Source organism: Myxozyma melibiosi (assembly GCF_037950935.1).
Source record: "Myxozyma melibiosi strain Phaff 52-87 chromosome Unknown BZA70scaffold_1, whole genome shotgun sequence".
Classification (NCBI taxonomy): Eukaryota; Fungi; Ascomycota; class Lipomycetes; order Lipomycetales; family Lipomycetaceae; genus Myxozyma; species Myxozyma melibiosi.
Genome location: NW_027042915.1, coordinates 1,324,532 through 1,342,519, shown reverse-complemented (window position 1 = coordinate 1,342,519; position 17,988 = coordinate 1,324,532). Strand labels below are relative to the sequence as shown.

Here is a 17,988-nt window from a genome sequence, read left to right as displayed (position 1 = left end):
GGCGACTTCTCTCTCCGCACTGATGTCCCTGCGTGCTCGCGTATATGTACTTCACATCTCTGTGGGTTGGTGTCTAATCTCACGGGTGTTTGTTCTCTCTTCTTGTTAATCGTCCATTTGTTCTTTCGTTTTCATTTATCCTATTCGTTATGGTGGTCTTCTTTTATCTTTCTATTTCCCACTTTTGGAAACTTTTTCTATGTACTGTATCTTCTCTTGTTTCGTTTTCGTTCGTCTATCTTGTATTTTTCATCGTTGCGGTCATTGGTAAATTCTCCCAGCAGTTTTGTTTGTATTGACATTGTCTCAGTGTTAGAAATTGATTAGAACTATATCGCCCCTTTATTTCTGTATAACTATTGTAAATCTACATCAAAACTCAACCACTCCGCAAGCTAAACAACAAAAAACCCAAATTACAATCGCGAGACGTGGTGATCGTACAAAGCCTTCGCCTCCTTCCACACCCGAGCGTTCTCCCGATCCGGCAACTCAAGCAGCGACGGCATAAGCGAAGCCGAGAACGTCTCTGACGACTCGCGCGGCAGCAGACTGGGCAGGTGGTCGATCGAGCACACGCTGAGCTGGGGTCCGGTCGCGAGCTCGACGGGCACGGTCGGCTTGTCGAAGGTGGTGGCGACGGTGTAGACGGGGATCGGGTTGAATGGGTTTGTGGTGTCGGCCGAGACGTCGATGATGACGGAGAGCTTGCGGTCCGGCGTGTTGAGGGTCTCCTTGGTGACGAACGGGGGGATCTCCTTGGACAGGTAGATGCAGTTGATGAAGATGTCGGACGCGACAATCTCCGGGAACGGGCCGCCCTTGGCGGTCTCCGCCATATCCCACTTGGTGATGTTCTCGGACGGAATTCCAGCCTTGGTCAACAAGTCGATCGCACCAGACCCGCAGCGACCCAGCGCGCCAATGACAAGCGAAGTCGGCAGCTTCGCACCCGTCCGCTCGACAACCCCCTCGACAGCCTTCTTCACGTCCGCAATCAGCGCGCCCTCGTTATCGTACCACTCCACCGCCGGCAACGGCTCCGTGTGCTCGAGCTGCCACGCCCAATCAAGCAGACCGATCGCCGCGCCCGCAAAGCCGGCGTAGAACCCGAACGCCGCGACTCGGCGTCCGTTCTCGTCCTGCAGAAACTCGATATCGTAAAGCGTGCCGCCGCCGTTGTGGTATCGGCTCAGCACGTCCTTCCAGCCGGCTTGGTCCTTGTAGCAGTGCGCGAACTGGATGTGCTCGTGCACGAGCGGGAAGTCGTCCTCGGGAAGCTCCTTGAGGCCGATGATTAGTTGGTCCTTGGGGGCCTGGGGCCAGCAGAACTCATCGACGAGCGGCAATCCGGCTCTGCGCGACAATCCATTAGCCAAATCCAACAAATCCGCCACCCAGAAGAGATACACTCACTCCTCAAACTCGGAATCCTTAAACACACGCTGCGTCGAGCGCTCGACAATGACATTGAAGCCCGCGTCGGCAAGCTGCTTGGCGGTAGTAGGCGTAAGCGCAGAGCGGTGCTCCATAGGCTTAGACTCCGCGCGGAGATGAAGCGTGACTGGGGACGGCATTTTTCTGTTTCTGTTATGTGATGTGCTTGCCGCAATCAGAGGTAGATAAAAGAGATGAAGAGGAGAGCAGGAGTATGGGGTTTTATATAAAGAGTAATCGTGATGTTTTCCTAATTTTTTTTCGCACGATGAAATCATCTCCGCCGCACCAAGACTCATAACTTAATTTCTCTGCTTTTCTCGTGGACTGAGGATTAGGAGTAGTTTTTGTATGTGACTAATCTCGGCTTTCTTTTTTTTTTAATGTGTGGGTTTTGTAAGATTACTCTCGTGTGTCTTTGTTATAGCCAGAGCTTTCTGGCGAGATTGGGTGGACTGCGAATGAAGTATTTGGAGACCCGAGAAGGGCATATTGCCATGGTCCAACCTAGATCATTTCAAATATTTCTCATTACAAAATAATATACAAAAGCAGCCATCGTCGCAATCATTACCATCGACTCTGCCATCAACACACAAGCGGCAACAAAACGTAAAAGAAAACCCACCAGCTTCAACCCCGTCTATCTATAAAACTCAGGTCGATGAACATTCACTCCGTACTCCGCCAACGCACTCGCCAGATCCTCCATCGTAAGCACGACCTTCCCACTCCCGCCCGCACCACCGCCTCCGCTGCCCGCGATTCCACCCGCGCCTCCCGCGCCGCCGAAGCGAGGACCGGCGCCGGGCCTGAATTGGCCCTGTGAGGCACCGATAGGGTTGGATGAGGCGGAGGAGGCGGACCAGGCGGAGCGGATTCGGGAGTATTGGTACGCGTCTGTCGCAATATCTGATATGAACTTTTGGGTTGCGAGCGCGAGAAGTCGTTTTCTGGGATTAGTAGAAGTGTTAGCGAAATCGAATCAAAATACACCGGAGCATGAGATTTATCATCTCATCATGACTGGAGCTGCTTACATTCGCACATCAGAAGATTGAAATCCGGATTTCATCAAATAGTAGTCGGTAACCGCATCTGGAATCTAAAAAAATGAAGAATCGGGTTAGTCACAAAATTTCAAATCTACCCAGCAATCAAGCACATGAGATCTCACAATCGGCGAAAACTCGTCCATCATCCCCAAAAACTCCTTGAGACTCTTGTCCCGTCGCACACCAACGCCTGGTATACCCGGCACCGCTTTACCCACCCCGATAGCCTCTCCATCAGCCGCTGCACCAGCGCCGTCAAGAAACACCGGAATCTCGACTCCGTTGATGGCCATAGTCTGCGGCTGCGCGCCCATCGCGCCCTCTTTCTGCGCAGTCGCTGGGTCTAGCAGATCAGCGTCCATTCCCAGGTCGTCCAGTTTGTCGTCAGTCATGCTCTGGTCAACGTCCAGCCCTGGTCCATCCTGATTCGATTGCGCCTGCTCGTCGGACTGTGCTTGGTCTTGCTGCTGCTCGGTCTCTTCCGTCTGCTGCTGCTCGGTCTCCTGGTCTTCCTGTTGCTGCTGGAAACGTTGCTGTTGTTGTTGCTGCTGCTGCTGCTCGTATTGTGACTGTGGAGGAGAGGTCGCGGCGTCTCCGTCGATGTCCATGGGCGAAGTAGCCGCCGGATCTACAAGCGGAGGTGAATTTGACATATCTGACCAGATGTACACTCGCGATGTGATGTCGATGCAGAATAATATGAATTTTCCTCCAATAGCTTCTCAGTATCTATACAACAATCAATCTGCTGTCGTTCTCAGATCTGCTGGTGGGCTGTGACGGTGCTCGACGTGCCTGGCTGGTAGAACGTCAACATATATCAAAGGGTGGAGGTTTGGCGATTGTGAGAGTTGCTGGGCACCGCCACACATCTTGTGCACCGCCACGTATTGCTTTCGTCCTGTTTGCAATAGTTGAGCACACGGCGGAAGAGGACGTGTTATATCACTTGGTTTTATGATTGTCTAGCTATACATTAAATAAATCTATATCTGTTCTAAACAATACATTTGAAGTCACACAGCGCAGAGAATCAAGCCAGCAAGAAAACAAAAGTCAGCCACACCGGTCAAACTTTAATATGCAGACATCTGTTTATCAACGACAAAGTCGAAAAATTGCACAAGAATTGCCTCTTTGGCCAAGTTGGTAAGGCGCTGCACTCGTATTTTGAATGCGCTATGCAGCGATCGTCGGTTCGACTCCGACAGGGGGCATTCTTTATTCTTTTTATTTCTGTTTTTGTTTTTTTGCTGTTGAAAGTGGTTTGTTAATCAATTGAAGTAGTAAATTGTTTTTTTTGTTTTTTTGTGGAGTTAATTGTAGCTGTTCTGATTGTCTGAATGGGTGTCGATATCAAAGTGGCAGGAATCAATTTACTCTGAGGCTCACGAGCAGCATCTGACGGATGCAGCCAAAGAGCCACCAGCCAACTTGCATTACTTGCCTACCTATCTTCTCCATACTTTCCGTCACCACCTCAATTCCTCTTAGAACAGACATAGTTCCAGTTCTTCTTGCATTGAATATATCTGCATGCCGGCTCTAACAAATCTCGACGTGATCGCGCTCGTCGACTCGTTTCCCTACCCGCACGACGCGTCCGCGTATTCCGCCTCGCTAGCCCATCTGTACAAGTTCATGAGCCACGATCTGAAAGGGAACCTGGGATATGTGTTGGCGTCCACGATTGAGAAGTTGAGGGTGTATCATCCGGAGAAATTGGTGATTGATGATCTGGATCAGACGATCAGCATTGCGCCCGCGTTTGACACGTTCGAGAAGAGGACGAAGATGATGGCTGATCTTGCGCTGGAGTGGAGGAAAGAAGGGAAGTTTGAGGTTCTAAAAGGTAAGCTGGTGATTTGAAGATGGCAGGATCAATCCTGGGAGCTAATAGGACTCGAAATCGACTCTAGGCTGGCGGGAAGAGCAGTACGCGGTGTACTATCCCTCGCGCGAGCTCTACTTCACGTTCGAGCGATCCGCATGCTCTGTCCTCGGCCTGGTCACCTACGGCGTCCATATAATCGGCTACATCCCCGCCACCGACACGGCCCCGCTACGCCTCTGGGTTCCGCGCCGATCAAAGACAAAGTCGACGTACCCCGGCATGCTCGACAACACCGTCGCCGGCGGCATCGGGTATCCGTACGGTGTCTTTGATACGCTGATCAAAGAGTGCGGTGAAGAGGCCGGTTTTGACGCGCAGCTTATAAAAGAGCGGGCGAAGAGCGTCGGCAGCGTGAGTTATCACTATCTACGCACTGCCGCGGCAGGCGGCGAGAGCGGGTTTTTGCAGCCGGAGGTGCAGTATACGTATGATCTCGAGCTGGACGAGAGCTCGCCAAAGCCGAAGCCGGTCGATGGCGAGGTCGAGGAGTTTTATCTGTGGGATGTGGACACGGTGCGGCAAGAAATCGCGGCGGGAAACTTCAAGCCGAATACGGCGCTCGGTGAGTATTCCAATGTCTGATTAAAGAGAGATTATTTGCTGACGTTTGGAATGATTGCAGTCACGATCGATTTTCTTATACGCCACGGTATAATAACTGCTGAGAACGAGCCAGATTTCCTGGAAATCGTGTCGCGAATGCATCGGCAGATCGAGCATCCTCTCAAGTAATTTGATGCTCAAAGGCAGATAATATAGATCTCTTGCATACATATCAAACTTTGTCGCTCAAGAATGACTATTTGTTGGATGATCGTAGCGTGTATATTCCCTGATGTACAAATAATAAATTGACAGTCTAATCATCCCGTTCCTAGATCTTTTTACATGCGATTAACTAGTCCTCCTCTATCCGATGTATGAACTGTGGATCGACCGCTAGCTTATTTTGAAATTTGGTCCACCTGGAGCGGATGTCAGTAAGTGTCAAATCGTTGATTCAAACGAGAACAGAGTACACACCAATCGTTAAATGTCTTTAAAGGAACCATTCCGTCCGGGGTCGCGAACCCGCTCAAGAAATTAAACGCGTTCGAGACAATCTTATTCGCCAGCGCCGCCGTCGAATTGGGATTCAGCGGCGCCCTTTTCGACGACGGCACGAGCGCGGTCGACGAGCCGGCGCTATTTGCGCGCATCTGGCTTATCTGCGCCTCGACCTGATCTGCGGGCTCGATTGAGATTCCGAGCGAGATCGTGATGGGTTCTGCGCCGGCGGAGACTAGGTCGGTGTCGTCGTCGACCATGTCGTCTATCGATGCTGTGACACGGGGAGCTGGTGTACGTTGGTTGACTTTGAAGATGGCTGATGGTTTGTTGTTTGAGATGCTAGAATGGAAGATCATGCGGTTGTTAGATTGTCAACGAGCTCGTTGAGATTCGGATATGAAGAGAGGACTTACGCTCCTAGCAGCTGAAACGGCTTTCCGGGCCATTGAAAATATACAGTAGCAGCGACCGACGGATCAAGCACGGCTATAAAAATCACGAGTTAACTGGGACGATATTCCACACCGACAGAACAACCAGCATCAGACATACTTCCCGGCAGCAAAAACACGACTATATGATTCACCGACGCTCCATCTTCGATTTGAAATACAAATTTCGTGGGATCGATCTGCTGTAGATTTGTCTGGACTGAAAGTCATTGAATCGAAAGTTTTTGTCAGTTAGCCGGGTTGACGTCATATCGAGAGTAAAGAGAAGCGATTGAGGATGGAACATACCAGGCCGTCCAGCACAGATAGCACCAAACATGGTTTATATGAACAGCAATGAGAGAAGTAGATTATAAACACATATATCAAACAGAAAAGGAAGCAGAAGGGAAGGCAGGATTCTGTTGAAGATATTTTGGCCGTTGATTTCTAGAAAGCACGAGCTTTTGCCAGTCAAAAGTCAGCCAACGGAAGCTAAGCGAGCGATGAGCTCGGAGACCGAAAACCCTAACGAAAGGGTGGTTGTTCTTGTCTGCTCCATAACTGCTGTTGCATTTTGTAACGTAAGGAACTGATAGTTAACTATTCTGTTTATTACAACAATTTCAACTATCTATTAACATAAGAATTAACACACCCTTCACACTTTCTCATAGCATACAAGGAACACCTTGAAACTGCGCGTTGTTGTGGTAACAAGCCGCACGCAAAGTAAACAAAAACTGAACACCCAACGCAAACAATCAAACCAACCTCCAGCTACGCGCTCTCCTTCCTGATCATATCCAATACCCATCCAGAATGTCTTCACAATGTAAGTATCAGTTCTCTTATACTATTCATTGACTGTAGCAGCTACTCTGATCTAACGTTCTCTTTGCTATTCTACAGTCAACCTACACAACTCGCCCGCCGATATAATCTCCTCCGTGAGATTCAATCCCACAGAAAAATACAGCAGTTTTCTTCTTGCCAGCTCTTGGGATGCCACGCTGAATCTTTACGACACATCAAGAGAGGGAGGCAGACTGTTAACCAGGATAGATGGCGTAGCGCCGCTGTTGGATTGCTGCTGGGATGATACCGGTCGAACTGCGTTTATCGGTGGACTAGAGAGCCGTGTTAGAATGTAAGTGATTTCAAGTGCTATCTGCTAGCTTATATAGAAATCTGACACTATGGGCTTAGGGTCGACCTGGAAACTGCTGAATGCACTACTATCGGCGAACACGACGAACCAGTCAAAAGCCTAGTCTACCACGACACCTCAGGTCTGCTGATCTCAGGCTCCTGGGACAAGACCGTGCAATTTCACGACCACCGAAACAACTCTCGGGTATGCAGCACCGAGGTTCCGCACAAAGTGTTTTCGATGGACGCCACGGGAAACCTCTTGGTTGTCGGAATGGCGGGCAGGGCGGTGTATGTTTACGATATCCGGAATATGGACGAGCCGTTTCAGAGACGGGAGAGTAGTTTGAAGTATATGACGCGCACTGTGAAGTGTATCCCGTCTGGTGAGGGTATGTTCTTGAGTGATTCTACTATTTCTCAGCAAGATGAGATATTTACTTGAAAATTCTAGGATACGCGTCATCTTCGATCGAAGGACGTATTGCCGTCGACTTTTTCGACTCCAGCTCCTCAGTCCAAGCCAAGAAATACGCCTTCAAATGCCACAGAGCAGCAGAAGGCGACCACGACACAGTCTACCCCGTCAACGCCCTCGCATTCCACCCCATCTACGGCACATTCGTCTCCGGCGGCGGCGACTCTCTCGTTTGCTTCTGGGACTACAAAGCCCGCAAACGGCTGCGGCAGTATCCGCGGTACCCGGGCCCGGTGCAGTCTTTGGACATTGACCGACGCGGAACAAACCTTGCGATCGCGCACGGAGGCGATGTGGAGATCGGACAGCATGGCACAGAGAGAGGGATTTGCGGAATCACAATCAGGCCGCTTGCACCGGGCGAGGGGAAAGGCAAAGCTTAATGACGATATTGAATAGTTTTGACCTGAAGTATTTGCAGAGTAGAATATGAGCTTTTGTAGCTGATGGTTAAATAATCGCTTTTTCCACAAATTATATACTACTAGTAATCAGCAAAGAGAATAAAAACAAAGAAAACCCGACTCGCCATTATATGCAATCTAAAAACCCAGATAAAAAAAGATAACAAAAAGTACAAAGGATTAGATTAGTAGTGTCTTGCAGCAGATGTTGTCTCGAGAACACTGTACAGAGCGATGAAAGCAGAAGGACAAGGAATGCCAGACTGGCATGTGATTAATACAAGAGGTGAGAGCGACCGCGCAAAGTTGACGACGACCCACGTATGCCAAAAAAAAGGAAGAAAAGCAATATCTATATGATGAGAGCGGTAGGTGATGACAGACCACGTTGGATAAGAGTAGGAGTGGGAAATTAGAGTATTGTGGGAGAGACGTGGTATCGCTGTGCAGGCGGTCTGAAGGGTCGCAGTTTGATCATCTGCTGCAGTACTGGTCGGACGTTCTGTATGAGGTTCATATGTATATTAGTCAAAGCAGTTGATAGCCAGAGAAAGTATGAGTACGTACATCGTCTGCCATTACTGAGTTTAAAAGTTCTTCGGGACTCGGATATACATAAAGAGCAGTGTAGAACGCCAGTGCGCTGTTTTCATAATCGCCTGCAAGAGTATTAACACAGCAGACAAAAAGCAAAACCACAAAGTGCAGAAATACACACCCTGCGATGCACAGTTCTCTCCAATCGACAGATTATCGAGAATAAACCGCGAATTTTCGACCGGCGGCAGCGTCGCTCGTCTGTTCAACTCGAGCTCAGATATGCGACTGTCGATTAACCGCCTGAACCTCAGATTCTGCAGCTTTGCTTCTCTCTGCCGGTGATGTTTGCCCGTTCTCCGGAGGAGTTTGCGAAAGGCTGGATCATGGCGTCGTTTGTAGTCGAAATATATACAGTAGAGTACTAGAATCTCAAGGTCAGCGCGGGTGTGCTCGGAGAGATATCGAGAAGGAGATAGGGCCTTACTAGGACAGAGCAGCACTGATCCAACCAGTATAGCTACAACACCACGCCTTGATCTCGTCATTGAAGCGTCGTCGTCGATAATTGCGGCAGATGCAGCAGCAGATGCAGCATTCGATAGGAGAGACTACACCACGGTCGCGGGCAGCCAAGCCGAGCACACTCTTCGCAATCAAACAACAGCTAGTCGCGCCCCTCTCAAAATCCTCACAGATCAAGCAGACAACGCGCGCGGAAGCTGAGCTGTTGAGACCTGGTTTGTGTTTTGCGGGGGTTGGGTGATAAGTCTGATTGCGATAATCAGTGAATTTGCGGCCATGTTGAAGACGCGACTCAAGTTGATCAATTGCCCGGTTCGGTTTAATCCTAAACCTGAGGTCGGTTGCAGGAAGAACTGGTTTGAACTGGGACCTGCCCTGAGTTACGTCATCTGAAACTGCTTGATTAGTCAAGTAAACCCTATCGAATTCACTTTGTTCCTGGTTATGTACGCGTAAACAAACTACCTGCCCCGACGCGCGACCACGTCCAATCTCCCTCTCCTACTGCTCGCTGCTTACCATTCTTGCTTTAACGCTCTGTAGAACGTTTCTTAGCTGAAAACGCGCTCTCTCATACATCTGGTATCTTGTGCTCAGTAGCAGTAGTCTTGGTTTTACCTCTGACGCGTTTTCTACCTCTGACGCGCTCTCGTTAGGCAGAACATGACTGACTGTGAGTTCAATGCTACTATCCTGAATCAACAGCTTAAACTAATTTGATACTACAGTTTCTGGCGCGACGTTGTTCACCGCTGGACCGATGTATGAAGAAAAGCCACAGACCCAGCACTGCTCTAATTGCCATTATCACCACACTCTGGACCGGTTTGGAATCGCGCCGAATGGGATGCGGAGGAAGACATGTCGAAAGCGGAAGAAGAAAGAAGTTGTTTATGACAGCTGGTCGGAGTTTTTGGAATTTGCGCAGGATTGGCATGACAAGGTATGGTTTTATGTTTTCAAGATCATTTATTCTCCCGCTGACGGCAATATCAGGAAGACTTGGAACTGATGACAATCGAGAAACGCTTTCTGATCAAAGACCTGCCAGTTAGCTTTACCGACACTCCAAACTCAATCAACAACAGTCCAGATTCAGGCATTAGCGACAAGTTGCAGCGGAAACGATTCCATCGGCCAGCCACACAGCTGATGGAGGCTCTCTTTAAAGCAGGAGGCTACCGGTTCAAATATCGCGGAACTAGTTCAGGCAAGATCTTGCATTTCGACTGCTGTCAGGATGAAACCAGAGTCAATACCAAGCGTGATCATGATGGTCGACTGAGGCAACGGGACCGCGTACGGATGACTCGTTTCCCATGCGAAGGCAGACTCGTTCTCTATGTAGACGTGGAGATGCAGATAGTCAGCTTGAGATTGAACCACAAGCATCATGAGGCCTATAACGATACCGGCGTCACGCCAGCGATGAGGGATTCCATAGATGAGAGGATATTGGAGATATCACCTTGCAATATATACCGCAGCCTGACGAGGACGAATATCGAGTGTCAAACGGCAGCAAGTCTACAACATGTGTCGTAAAAGAGACGCGATTCAAAAATCTACAGTTCGTCTGGAGTCTTAACTGTCTAATAAGAAGTGAAGGACGCAAAGATATCGGAGAGAGGGGGATGTCGCAGGACTCAATTACAGATATATACATCATAAGCACAAACAAGAACTCGTCGCATTCTCGGCAACAAGAAAAGAGAGCAGAAAAGTCCTCCGTAAATCGATCGGATCCCACTGTTAACTTGCAAAGAGAAACAAAACAGAAATATAGGCAAAAAAACAAAACAAAATAAACCACCAGAAGAAAACACAGACGACAAACACCGTTTTGTTGTTCTTCACGCCGGGGTAGACTAACTTTCTTCGTTTCAGCTTCGTAAGTCTATTCACGTCGTAATGAGTTTATGGTGTAGTATCTCTGTATATATATTTTTATACACGTCAAGAAAGGAAGTCCAGGGATTTAGAATGCTTATTCGACCGCCGGGGTCTCAGGCTCCGCGGATCCCGTGGGCTTGATCTGATCAAGAGGAAGGTCCTTCATGACCTCAGCCAAGCTAAGCATCGCCTCCTACAAACCAACAGTCGTTAGAAATCCTTACATAAGAAATAAAGAAGCAGCAGGAACATACGGCAGGAACGGTCTCCTTCAGAGCCTCCATGATCTGCTGGGGCATGGGGTGGACAACAAGCAGACGGTACATGCACACGACCATCTCGTTAATGCGCTTGCCACCTATTTATTAAACACAGACAGATCAGTTTCAAACCAATATCAATCGAACCTGCTCAAAATGCACTCACCCTCGCGAATGTAGGCGTCAATCTCAGTCAACTCCTTCATCATAAACCCCTCGAACTCCTGTGCGCTCGAGACACGGATAGGGTCCTCGGTCAAGCTAGTGATGATGGCCAGCTTGAGAGCGCCCTTGGACTCCTCAAAAGCCTTCTTCTTGCTCTTCTCGATCGACTGCTGGTACTTCTTCTCGGACTTGCGCAGGCGTCGGCGGAATTCGGGCGAGTTCCGTCGCTGGTAGTCAAAGTATATAGCGTAGGAAACTGTACCCCAGGATATATAACGTTAGCAGCGTGCGTAGAGTATGTCTGTATCTGGTTTTGGTGATGACCTACCTGCACCAAGGGCCGCAGCAGAGGCTATAGCAACGGACGTCCGCATCTATAACCACGAAGAACAAAAAGAGATCAGTCGCTGTCCCGAGCAAATGAGCAACCCGCAACCAAAAGACGGGGTCCAAAGCATCGCAATGAGCCACCAGCCGGACTTACCTTTGATATGTATAGATATATGTTATGCACTTGAAGCAATATTCTCTTTCTCGTTCTACTTTTTCGCAACAAGACAGGTTCAGTACACGTTAAAGACCGGCCGAGTGAGAAACAGTATCAAATATCTTCTTTTGTTCTCTAAAAAAATATTCGCGAGAATCCCGACGACCGCCGGCCCGAAGCGGACAGACCCTAACCACGTTGATGACTAAGATATTTCTGAACATTGTTCGCGTCGCGCGATGAGCAGAGAAGAAAGGAAGAAGAAAGATATCGAGACTGTTTTACGACTGAGCAATGCCGTACGCACAGGTGGGTTGTTTGTGCTTTCATTGTGGAGAAGAGGAACTGTGTGCTAATCAGAATCATCTACAGCTTGTAATCGGCCCACCGGGCTCGGGCAAGTCGACATACTGCTATGGAAGTACGTTCTTTTCTCGTCTTCAACCCCCAATGATCTGTTCTAACCCCAACTCCCCAGTGCTGCAATTCTTATCTGCTATCGGCCGTAAAGCCTCTGTGATCAACCTCGACCCTGCAAACGACCACACAAACTACGACGCCGCGCTCGACATTCGAGATTTCGTCACGCTCGAATCAGTGATGGCCGAAGAAGGACTCGGTCCCAACGGCGGGATCATGCGCGCGATGGAGGAGCTCGAATCGAACTGGGACGACTTCTTCGAGCGCATCAAAAAGCTCGGGAAGCATGACTACCTTGTGTTTGACTGCCCCGGCCAGGTCGAGTTGTTTACACATCATCATTCGCTGAGAGCGCTGTTTCTCAAGCTGCAAAAGGCAGACTACAGACTCGTGGTCGTCAATTTGATTGATTCTTACTACATCACTTCGGCTTCGCAGTATATCTCTGTTTTGCTGCTTGCGTTGAGAAGCATGCTACAGCTGGATCTGCCGCATGTTAACGTGCTCAGCAAGATTGATCTACTGAGTAATTACGGCCCGCTGCGTATGTATTTTTTTCTCCCCAAGACACTTTTGAAGCACGATCTAACGTTTACTATCATAGCATTCAATCTCGACTTTTACACCGAAGTACAAGATCTCCGATATCTGCTACCGGTGATCAAAAAGGAGTCTCCCACTCTCCTAGGCGAGAAATTCGCATCCCTGAACGAAGCTATTGCAGACCTGATAATGGACTTTGGCCTAGTAGAGTTTGAAGTCCTAGCCATCGAAGACAAGAAAAGTATGATTGCGCTCCTCAGTGTTCTCGACAAAGCCACGGGCTACACATTCGGCGCTACCGAAATCGGGGGCGACACCGTCTGGGCCGAAGCAACGCGGCAAGGCGGCTACCTTGGCAGCATAGCTGATATCCAAGAGCGATGGATCGACAACAAGGCCGAATACGACGCAATAGAGGACGAGGAACGAAGGCAGCGGATGGAGGAGTTTGAGAAGGAGAATAAGCGGAAATTGACGCCGGAGGAGGAATGGGAAGAGGAAGTGAGGAGATGGGAGGCCGAGCAGGGCGCGAAGTTTGGAACGGGGTTCAAGAATGGGATTTGAGAGACTCTTATTCAGAAGAAGCGTGTATATATACATAGCAAGTAGTACATAGTCTGTGCATTTTGGCGTTTGGAATTTAGTTAATACAGGAATTATATTTTTGATTTAATATCATCAATTCATGAATGTTCAAGCATATATCATGTTCATGTCTAAAACGAGAGAGTCGATTTTACAGTACTATGTACAATTCACCTTTGAACCCGGAATTTGGCGGGAATGTTCTTGTGCTGGTCTGACTCCGCCTTGTCCTCCATGTGATGGAAGAGCTGCTCGTGCTCAATGTCCTCAGGGTGATTCAACTGATGCACAGAACTGTTAGTAATTACACTCTCACATCAACAGTTTTGCAGGCGAACTCACGTTGTCGTCGTTTTCGTCGTCGGCGTGGTATTTGAGCCAATGATGGACTGCGATTTTGTTAGCTCCTCCCTCCGCACTTGCACATAAAACCAAGAAACCACTTACTTTCGTACTCGTACTCAACATCGCCATGATGTCCCGGCCCGAATCCAAAATCCGGCAACTGCCCACCTTCCCTCGAGAAAGTGAGCCACTCCTCGAGCGAGACCGAGCCGTCGTGGTCCTTGTCGATGAGCTCGCAGATGCGGTTGTACACCTGATCCTGCTGCGCGGGCGAGATCGGATCTTTTCTGTGGCCGGTGGGGTCAATCGGGTTCATGATACCGTAGAGAGACAGCATATCTGCGCGGGTCCAGAACTTGGAGTTGTCGGAGTCGTGGAGGATGAAGAACGAAGACGGGTCGTAGCTGTTGATATTGTGCTCCTCGCGCATGTGCTTGTCGGCCCAGCTCAGGTCTGCCAGCACAGAACCGGCCGAGGCCAAAGCAGCGAGAAGAGAGACAGCGGATATTAACCTCATTGTGTGTTTGTGTGCTGTAGATAAGACTCTAGATGCGGATCTGGTGGATATCTGACTGCATCCCTTTCTGAATCCTCAGTTTCGAGGTCGGCCCCTGGATCAGCAGCAAAACCTTAATCTGCCAATTAGTTGCCGCCTTTCGTCCACGCGCAGACGCGTCTGCTTTTGTTTGTTTTTGTTTTGCTTTTGTTTTGCTTCGACGACAGCAACAGCGGCTGCAATTGCGATGCGTGCTTTGCGATGGTGTTTATAGCTGTGCATCTTGGTGCTGGAGTGCACTCGCAAAAGCTGAGCAAACGATACAAAGCCATCTGCAATGAGTACGCTACTCTATCAAGATCCAACAGAGATAACCTATCAACTAACTGATCTCCTTTTCTTCCTCATCCTCAGAGCCTGCAGACTAGGCACCCATCTCCTCATCTCACACCCCTCGCCGTCCGCGCAAACAGTCGCCGCAACAGTTTGCAAATTCCTAGAAGACTCCAACCTCACGAACGCCGGCACGGGCTCGAACCTGACTGCCGCGGGCACGATCGAATGCGACGCGTCGATCATGAGCTCCGAGTTCTGCCGCGGCGCCGCCGTCGGCTGTATCTCTGGCGTGAGGAACCCGGTGCTGGTGGCTGAGAGACTGCTGCGGCAGTCGTTTGTGCCGTTATCGGCTGGGCGGGTCGCGCCGTTGTAGGTCCTCCCTGATCTTCTGTATTTAAATTTCTACCTGATGTTGATGGGTTATAGATTTTTGGTTGGCGATGGTGCGTTGCAGTTTGCAAAAGCTCAAGATATGGAACTGGCGACTACAGAAGATCTCTCCACTCGATCCTCAATCATCAGGTACGAATACTGGAACGAGATTCTAGACCCATCCACCGACAATGATCCTGAAGAAGCTGCTCACCGGGGAGACGACGAAGTGCTTTGCGATTTGATTACTGATACAGTCGGAGTTATCTGCGTGGACGTCAACGGAGAGATCGCGGTTGCCTCGAGCTCTGGTGGTGTTGCAATGAAACAGCAAGGTAGGATCGGTCCTGCTGCACTTGTCGGGAGTGGGATATGGGCGGCTAAGGATGATGCTGGGTCTAAGGTCGCTGTCTGTACCAGCGGTGAGTTCTCTTCATCTAACGTCAATACAACCTCGACAAGAACTGACGAAATGCTTTTTTTCCATCCCCAGGGACAGGAGAAGACATAATGAGCACAAACCTTGCGAGCCGATGCGCGCAAACGCTACTACGACCACCCACCACATCCCCCAGCGACGACCAAGACGAGCTTCGATTAGTATCCTCCCTCCTCTCCACCGACTTTTCCAATTCCCCCGCTTTGCAACTCCGTCCTGCGTCTGCTGGTATCCTAGCGGTGAAAACAGAGCTCGGCAATGAGGACGGCGGGAACGATGTACTTCTTCAAGCCGTGTATGGACATACGACAAAGTCGATGTGTGTGGGGTTCATGACTCCAGATTGGGGTGCTCCGAAAGTTACCATATCGCGGAATGAGACCGGGGCACCTACGGTTTCTGGGCTTGTCGCCCGAATGCGACTATAGAATCTAATATACATTTTGCACAAACACCCTCGCTATGTACATATAATCACTGTATAGGGATCTATCACTTAAAAATACAATCAGATCATCGTACATCAATAGTCAGTTGGTGCCCGCCAGGTGTACTCGGCGTAGACCCATTTCGATACACCGTATTATCCGCATACTGTACACTTGGCTGCGGCGTCACGGGCACATGGGGATTCAAGACATCATTGAGCAGGAAATTCATCGACATTCCGATATCCTTCAATTTGTCGCTCTGCGACCTAGTCGCAGCCGTAGCACGGGTATAAAGCTCGCTTCCGGGCTGCACGCCTTTCATCGTTTCCGAAAAGAAATCAATGTACTTGTGAACTTCCTGGTATGCCCAGTCTGCGATCCGCGACGCGAGGTTATACGCCGGAAAACACTCGCGGTAAATGTCGATGGTGGATTTGATGATTGTGAACGAGATCGTCGCGACTTGAGATACGTAGAACGCAATATCCTCGGAATCCTTGCGCACCTGGTCGACTCGGCGGCGGATGATCTCCGAGCGACTGTCGAGAAGCTGTGTTCGTGCTTCGTCCACGTATCCGAGTCTGATGAGAAGTTGGATGGTTTTGCCGATTTTCTTGCGCGATGTGAATTCGGATGCAAGGTCGTGCGCGAGAATGTCGTAGACCTCGTCGCCGCGGTCGATTAATTCCGGATCAATGTCTTCGTACTCAAGATCACCTTTCACTGCAGATATTCAAATTATTAGCACCTGCAAAAGAAAGAATCAGAAAGAGAGAACTTACGCCGCTCGATAGTGGAAACCGCGTCATCCATAAGCCTGTGAGCAATCATGACATCCAACTCCAACAACTGTTCCTCTGGAATCTTCTGCTCTTCCTTGTTCCCATTACCCGTAGCCTTGTGTCCAATTATCGGCGGATTCTTCAACGACGCCGAAGATATCGACCGAATGAGATGATGTCTAGTCTCCGGCGTCTCCGGGATCGGCGGCGGCGTGTTGCTCACAAGATCCCCCCGCGTAGCCTGATGCAAGATCGGCATCGCAACCGAACTATCCTCCGTTTTGCTATCCTTTGACGCATTAGCTTTCTCCGCGTCCTTATCCAGTCGCATCCCGACAACAAGCCCGCAGAGCTCATTCATCATGTTTCGCGTATATCTGATTTCCTGCTCAAGCGTCATAATCTCAGACGAAATCTTCACAAATTGGCTGTAATTGTTAAACAAATTCTTCTGCATGTCCTTCCCGATCTGCTCGCGCGTGATCCGCAGTTTCTCGAGATAGTCGCGGACCTGATAATCCGCCGAATCAGCGAGATGGCTCCGCACATACTGTCGCGCGTCGAACGAAGAGTCCTGGAAGTCGCGTATAGGTACAGGGTAGTTCTTCTCGTCCAGTCCGATCAGCACCGGCTTTTCCGCCGCCGGCTGTGTCGACGCCGCCGAGGCTGTCGCGCGGTCGTCTACCGGTTTGGTGTTGGGGATGTACTTTTTCGAAGGAGAAGAGGAAGAAGATGGGTGATCTACTGAAATTCCCCGGTCAGCATCCCGGCGCGGCTGCGATATCGCTTGTGGTCTCTCGGATGGATGGGGAATGTTGTCAGGGGATAAGAAGCCGTTTGCGTATTTGTCGTGTTTGCCTGCTCCCTTTTTCAGCTTTGCGTTGCCCAGACCGTTGTCCGAGAGTCGGTGCGAATACCGTTTCAGCAGTTTGCCAACCTACACAAAACCACAACAATTAGCAAACAAAGAATCGTCACAGATCATCATCGACTGCGCGGCAGCCGTGCTCAGAACAGAACGTACTTTATCACTATGGTGACTCCCAGATTCATCGTGCATCCTCAGCGTCGTCGACAGCCGCTTGCTCGTAGTCATAGACGGTATAATAGACTGCCGACGTCCATCAGACCCCGCCTCCGCGCTGGCAGGCGTAGCAGCAGCAGCGGCAGCGGCCGCCGCCGCGGACGCAGACGGGGGAGGCGGAGGGGCGGTGACGGTGCCACGGCGCTTGCGGCCACGGCTGCGAGTCTGCCGCATGGGCTGGCTGGTCGGTGAGACCGGGTCTTCTTCGATTGTGTTCATGCTGTGAGTGGAGAGGGTGTTGGAGGGCGGTGGTGCGGAAGATGGGTGGTTTGGATCAGGAAGAGAGCGGCAGGGAGGAGGGGAGGAACGTGAAAGGGCGCGACGCGGCTCGGGCTCATCGTCCCAAGTCGGTGCTTACATACTCTTTATCACTATTAACCAGCTACA

General features: G+C 50.0%; 12 protein-coding genes and 1 non-coding gene across 13 annotated transcripts; 6 read left to right on the top strand and 7 right to left on the bottom strand.

The window, feature by feature from the left end:
• Positions 1 to 295: 295 nt before the first annotated feature.
• On the bottom strand, positions 296 to 1,716 carry BZA70DRAFT_271642 (Saccharopine dehydrogenase; the record flags this gene model as incomplete). The annotated part of the gene is made up of 2 exons (XM_064911519.1): positions 296 to 1,356; positions 1,417 to 1,716. Coding segments are annotated over 2 exons (1,240 nt in total), but the record flags the coding sequence as incomplete, so codon positions are not given.
• Positions 1,717 to 2,080: 364 nt separating this feature from the next.
• BZA70DRAFT_228452 (transcription initiation factor TFIID 23-30kDa subunit-domain-containing protein) lies at positions 2,081 to 2,695 on the bottom strand (the record flags this gene model as incomplete). The annotated part of the gene is made up of 3 exons (XM_064910231.1): positions 2,081 to 2,390; positions 2,478 to 2,542; positions 2,615 to 2,695. Coding segments are annotated over 3 exons (456 nt in total), but the record flags the coding sequence as incomplete, so codon positions are not given.
• Positions 2,696 to 3,623: 928 nt separating this feature from the next.
• Positions 3,624 to 3,709, top strand: BZA70DRAFT_t19. Its single transcript has one exon. It is a non-coding gene; the product is annotated as a tRNA-Thr (tRNA).
• Positions 3,710 to 3,897: 188 nt separating this feature from the next.
• BZA70DRAFT_18547 (NUDIX hydrolase domain-like protein) lies at positions 3,898 to 5,222 on the top strand. The gene is made up of 3 exons (XM_064909982.1): positions 3,898 to 4,344; positions 4,412 to 4,948; positions 5,009 to 5,222. The coding sequence occupies exons 1-3, from the start codon at positions 4,029 to 4,031 to the stop codon at positions 5,116 to 5,118; spliced, it is 963 nt and encodes a 320-aa protein (XP_064770597.1). The 5' UTR covers positions 3,898 to 4,028; the 3' UTR covers positions 5,119 to 5,222.
• A 62-nt stretch (positions 5,223 to 5,284) lies between these two features.
• On the bottom strand, positions 5,285 to 6,207 carry BZA70DRAFT_264923 (uncharacterized protein; the record flags this gene model as incomplete). The annotated part of the gene is made up of 5 exons (XM_064910933.1): positions 5,285 to 5,351; positions 5,410 to 5,775; positions 5,850 to 5,922; positions 5,989 to 6,087; positions 6,177 to 6,207. The coding sequence occupies 5 exons, from the start codon at positions 6,205 to 6,207 to the stop codon at positions 5,285 to 5,287; spliced, it is 636 nt and encodes a 211-aa protein (XP_064770596.1).
• Positions 6,208 to 6,442: 235 nt separating this feature from the next.
• On the top strand, positions 6,443 to 7,975 carry BZA70DRAFT_271632 (WD40-repeat-containing domain protein). The gene is made up of 4 exons (XM_064911518.1): positions 6,443 to 6,702; positions 6,780 to 7,017; positions 7,077 to 7,411; positions 7,474 to 7,975. The coding sequence occupies exons 1-4, from the start codon at positions 6,690 to 6,692 to the stop codon at positions 7,878 to 7,880; spliced, it is 993 nt and encodes a 330-aa protein (XP_064770595.1). The 5' UTR covers positions 6,443 to 6,689; the 3' UTR covers positions 7,881 to 7,975.
• Positions 7,976 to 9,219, bottom strand: BZA70DRAFT_271631 (uncharacterized protein). Its single transcript, XM_064911517.1, has 4 exons — positions 8,926 to 9,219; positions 8,620 to 8,862; positions 8,469 to 8,560; positions 7,976 to 8,403 (listed from the first exon to the last, which is right to left on the bottom strand). The coding sequence occupies exons 1-4, from the start codon at positions 8,984 to 8,986 to the stop codon at positions 8,314 to 8,316; spliced, it is 486 nt and encodes a 161-aa protein (XP_064770594.1). The 5' UTR covers positions 8,987 to 9,219; the 3' UTR covers positions 7,976 to 8,313.
• A 218-nt stretch (positions 9,220 to 9,437) lies between these two features.
• On the top strand, positions 9,438 to 10,580 carry BZA70DRAFT_271629 (uncharacterized protein). The gene is made up of 3 exons (XM_064911516.1): positions 9,438 to 9,636; positions 9,692 to 9,906; positions 9,960 to 10,580. The coding sequence occupies exons 1-3, from the start codon at positions 9,627 to 9,629 to the stop codon at positions 10,506 to 10,508; spliced, it is 774 nt and encodes a 257-aa protein (XP_064770593.1). The 5' UTR covers positions 9,438 to 9,626; the 3' UTR covers positions 10,509 to 10,580.
• Positions 10,581 to 12,022, bottom strand: BZA70DRAFT_271623 (uncharacterized protein). Its single transcript, XM_064911515.1, has 4 exons — positions 11,610 to 12,022; positions 11,283 to 11,537; positions 11,111 to 11,214; positions 10,581 to 11,049 (listed from the first exon to the last, which is right to left on the bottom strand). The coding sequence occupies exons 1-4, from the start codon at positions 11,653 to 11,655 to the stop codon at positions 10,951 to 10,953; spliced, it is 504 nt and encodes a 167-aa protein (XP_064770592.1). The 5' UTR covers positions 11,656 to 12,022; the 3' UTR covers positions 10,581 to 10,950.
• On the top strand, positions 12,023 to 13,421 carry BZA70DRAFT_271622 (uncharacterized protein). Its single transcript, XM_064911514.1, has 4 exons — positions 12,023 to 12,077; positions 12,141 to 12,189; positions 12,247 to 12,732; positions 12,793 to 13,421. The coding sequence occupies exons 1-4, from the start codon at positions 12,063 to 12,065 to the stop codon at positions 13,293 to 13,295; spliced, it is 1,053 nt and encodes a 350-aa protein (XP_064770591.1). The 5' UTR covers positions 12,023 to 12,062; the 3' UTR covers positions 13,296 to 13,421.
• Positions 13,422 to 14,299, bottom strand: BZA70DRAFT_271619 (putative secretory pathway protein Ssp120). The gene is made up of 3 exons (XM_064911513.1): positions 13,764 to 14,299; positions 13,659 to 13,705; positions 13,422 to 13,597 (listed from the first exon to the last, which is right to left on the bottom strand). The coding sequence occupies exons 1-3, from the start codon at positions 14,176 to 14,178 to the stop codon at positions 13,487 to 13,489; spliced, it is 573 nt and encodes a 190-aa protein (XP_064770590.1). The 5' UTR covers positions 14,179 to 14,299; the 3' UTR covers positions 13,422 to 13,486.
• On the top strand, positions 14,300 to 15,757 carry BZA70DRAFT_271616 (nucleophile aminohydrolase). The gene is made up of 4 exons (XM_064911512.1): positions 14,300 to 14,498; positions 14,572 to 14,862; positions 14,920 to 15,287; positions 15,359 to 15,757. Exons 1-4 carry the CDS (start codon positions 14,419 to 14,421, stop codon positions 15,730 to 15,732), a joined length of 1,113 nt encoding a protein of 370 aa, XP_064770589.1. The 5' UTR covers positions 14,300 to 14,418; the 3' UTR covers positions 15,733 to 15,757.
• On the bottom strand, positions 15,758 to 17,983 carry BZA70DRAFT_292903 (Cullin repeat-like-containing domain protein). Its single transcript, XM_064914393.1, has 3 exons — positions 17,542 to 17,983; positions 16,518 to 17,454; positions 15,758 to 16,458 (listed from the first exon to the last, which is right to left on the bottom strand). The coding sequence occupies exons 1-3, from the start codon at positions 17,818 to 17,820 to the stop codon at positions 15,818 to 15,820; spliced, it is 1,857 nt and encodes a 618-aa protein (XP_064770588.1). The 5' UTR covers positions 17,821 to 17,983; the 3' UTR covers positions 15,758 to 15,817.
• Positions 17,984 to 17,988: the final 5 nt, after the last annotated feature.

What these genes read in the sequence shown, in the direction of transcription:
- BZA70DRAFT_271623 (XM_064911515.1), bottom strand. Translation starts at nt 11,655, where the DNA reads ATGCGGACGTCCGTTGCTATAGCCTCTGCTGCGGCCCTTGGTGCAG. An exon ending in TGCTGCGGCCCTTGGTGCAG is followed by an intron (nt 11,538 to 11,609) that starts GTAGGTCATCAC and finishes CCTGGGGTACAG; the next exon opens with TTTCCTACGCTATATACTTT. An exon ending in TGAAGGAGACCGTTCCTGCC is followed by an intron (nt 11,050 to 11,110) that starts GTATGTTCCTGC and finishes GTTGGTTTGTAG; the next exon opens with GAGGCGATGCTTAGCTTGGC.
- BZA70DRAFT_271632 (XM_064911518.1), top strand. An exon ending in CTAGAGAGCCGTGTTAGAAT is followed by an intron (nt 7,018 to 7,076) that starts GTAAGTGATTTC and finishes CTATGGGCTTAG; the next exon opens with GGTCGACCTGGAAACTGCTG. An exon ending in GTGTATCCCGTCTGGTGAGG is followed by an intron (nt 7,412 to 7,473) that starts GTATGTTCTTGA and finishes TGAAAATTCTAG; the next exon opens with GATACGCGTCATCTTCGATC.
- BZA70DRAFT_271629 (XM_064911516.1), top strand. An exon ending in CGCAGGATTGGCATGACAAG is followed by an intron (nt 9,907 to 9,959) that starts GTATGGTTTTAT and finishes CGGCAATATCAG; the next exon opens with GAAGACTTGGAACTGATGAC.
- BZA70DRAFT_18547 (XM_064909982.1), top strand. Translation starts at nt 4,029, where the DNA reads ATGCCGGCTCTAACAAATCTCGACGTGATCGCGCTCGTCGACTCGTTT. An exon ending in GAAGTTTGAGGTTCTAAAAG is followed by an intron (nt 4,345 to 4,411) that starts GTAAGCTGGTGA and finishes AATCGACTCTAG; the next exon opens with GCTGGCGGGAAGAGCAGTAC. An exon ending in CAAGCCGAATACGGCGCTCG is followed by an intron (nt 4,949 to 5,008) that starts GTGAGTATTCCA and finishes GAATGATTGCAG; the next exon opens with TCACGATCGATTTTCTTATA.
- BZA70DRAFT_271631 (XM_064911517.1), bottom strand. Translation starts at nt 8,986, where the DNA reads ATGACGAGATCAAGGCGTGGTGTTGTAGCTATACTGGTTGGATCAGTG. An exon ending in ATCAGTGCTGCTCTGTCCTA is followed by an intron (nt 8,863 to 8,925) that starts GTAAGGCCCTAT and finishes TTGAGATTCTAG; the next exon opens with TACTCTACTGTATATATTTC. An exon ending in ACTCAGTAATGGCAGACGAT is followed by an intron (nt 8,404 to 8,468) that starts GTACGTACTCAT and finishes AACCTCATACAG; the next exon opens with AACGTCCGACCAGTACTGCA.
- BZA70DRAFT_271622 (XM_064911514.1), top strand. An exon ending in GTCGACATACTGCTATGGAA is followed by an intron (nt 12,190 to 12,246) that starts GTACGTTCTTTT and finishes CCAACTCCCCAG; the next exon opens with TGCTGCAATTCTTATCTGCT. An exon ending in GAGTAATTACGGCCCGCTGC is followed by an intron (nt 12,733 to 12,792) that starts GTATGTATTTTT and finishes TTACTATCATAG; the next exon opens with CATTCAATCTCGACTTTTAC.
- BZA70DRAFT_271616 (XM_064911512.1), top strand. Translation starts at nt 14,419, where the DNA reads ATGGTGTTTATAGCTGTGCATCTTGGTGCTGGAGTGCACTCGCAAAAG. An exon ending in TACAAAGCCATCTGCAATGA is followed by an intron (nt 14,499 to 14,571) that starts GTACGCTACTCT and finishes CCTCATCCTCAG; the next exon opens with AGCCTGCAGACTAGGCACCC. An exon ending in GGTCGCTGTCTGTACCAGCG is followed by an intron (nt 15,288 to 15,358) that starts GTGAGTTCTCTT and finishes TTCCATCCCCAG; the next exon opens with GGACAGGAGAAGACATAATG.
- BZA70DRAFT_292903 (XM_064914393.1), bottom strand. Translation starts at nt 17,820, where the DNA reads ATGAACACAATCGAAGAAGACCCGGTCTCACCGACCAGCCAGCCCATG. An exon ending in GGAGTCACCATAGTGATAAA is followed by an intron (nt 17,455 to 17,541) that starts GTACGTTCTGTT and finishes GGTTTTGTGTAG; the next exon opens with GTTGGCAAACTGCTGAAACG. An exon ending in GGTTTCCACTATCGAGCGGC is followed by an intron (nt 16,459 to 16,517) that starts GTAAGTTCTCTC and finishes GAATATCTGCAG; the next exon opens with TGAAAGGTGATCTTGAGTAC.
- BZA70DRAFT_271619 (XM_064911513.1), bottom strand. Translation starts at nt 14,178, where the DNA reads ATGAGGTTAATATCCGCTGTCTCTCTTCTCGCTGCTTTGGCCTCGGCC. An exon ending in TGTTGAGTACGAGTACGAAA is followed by an intron (nt 13,706 to 13,763) that starts GTAAGTGGTTTC and finishes ACAAAATCGCAG; the next exon opens with TCCATCATTGGCTCAAATAC. An exon ending in ACGACGAAAACGACGACAAC is followed by an intron (nt 13,598 to 13,658) that starts GTGAGTTCGCCT and finishes TCTGTGCATCAG; the next exon opens with TTGAATCACCCTGAGGACAT.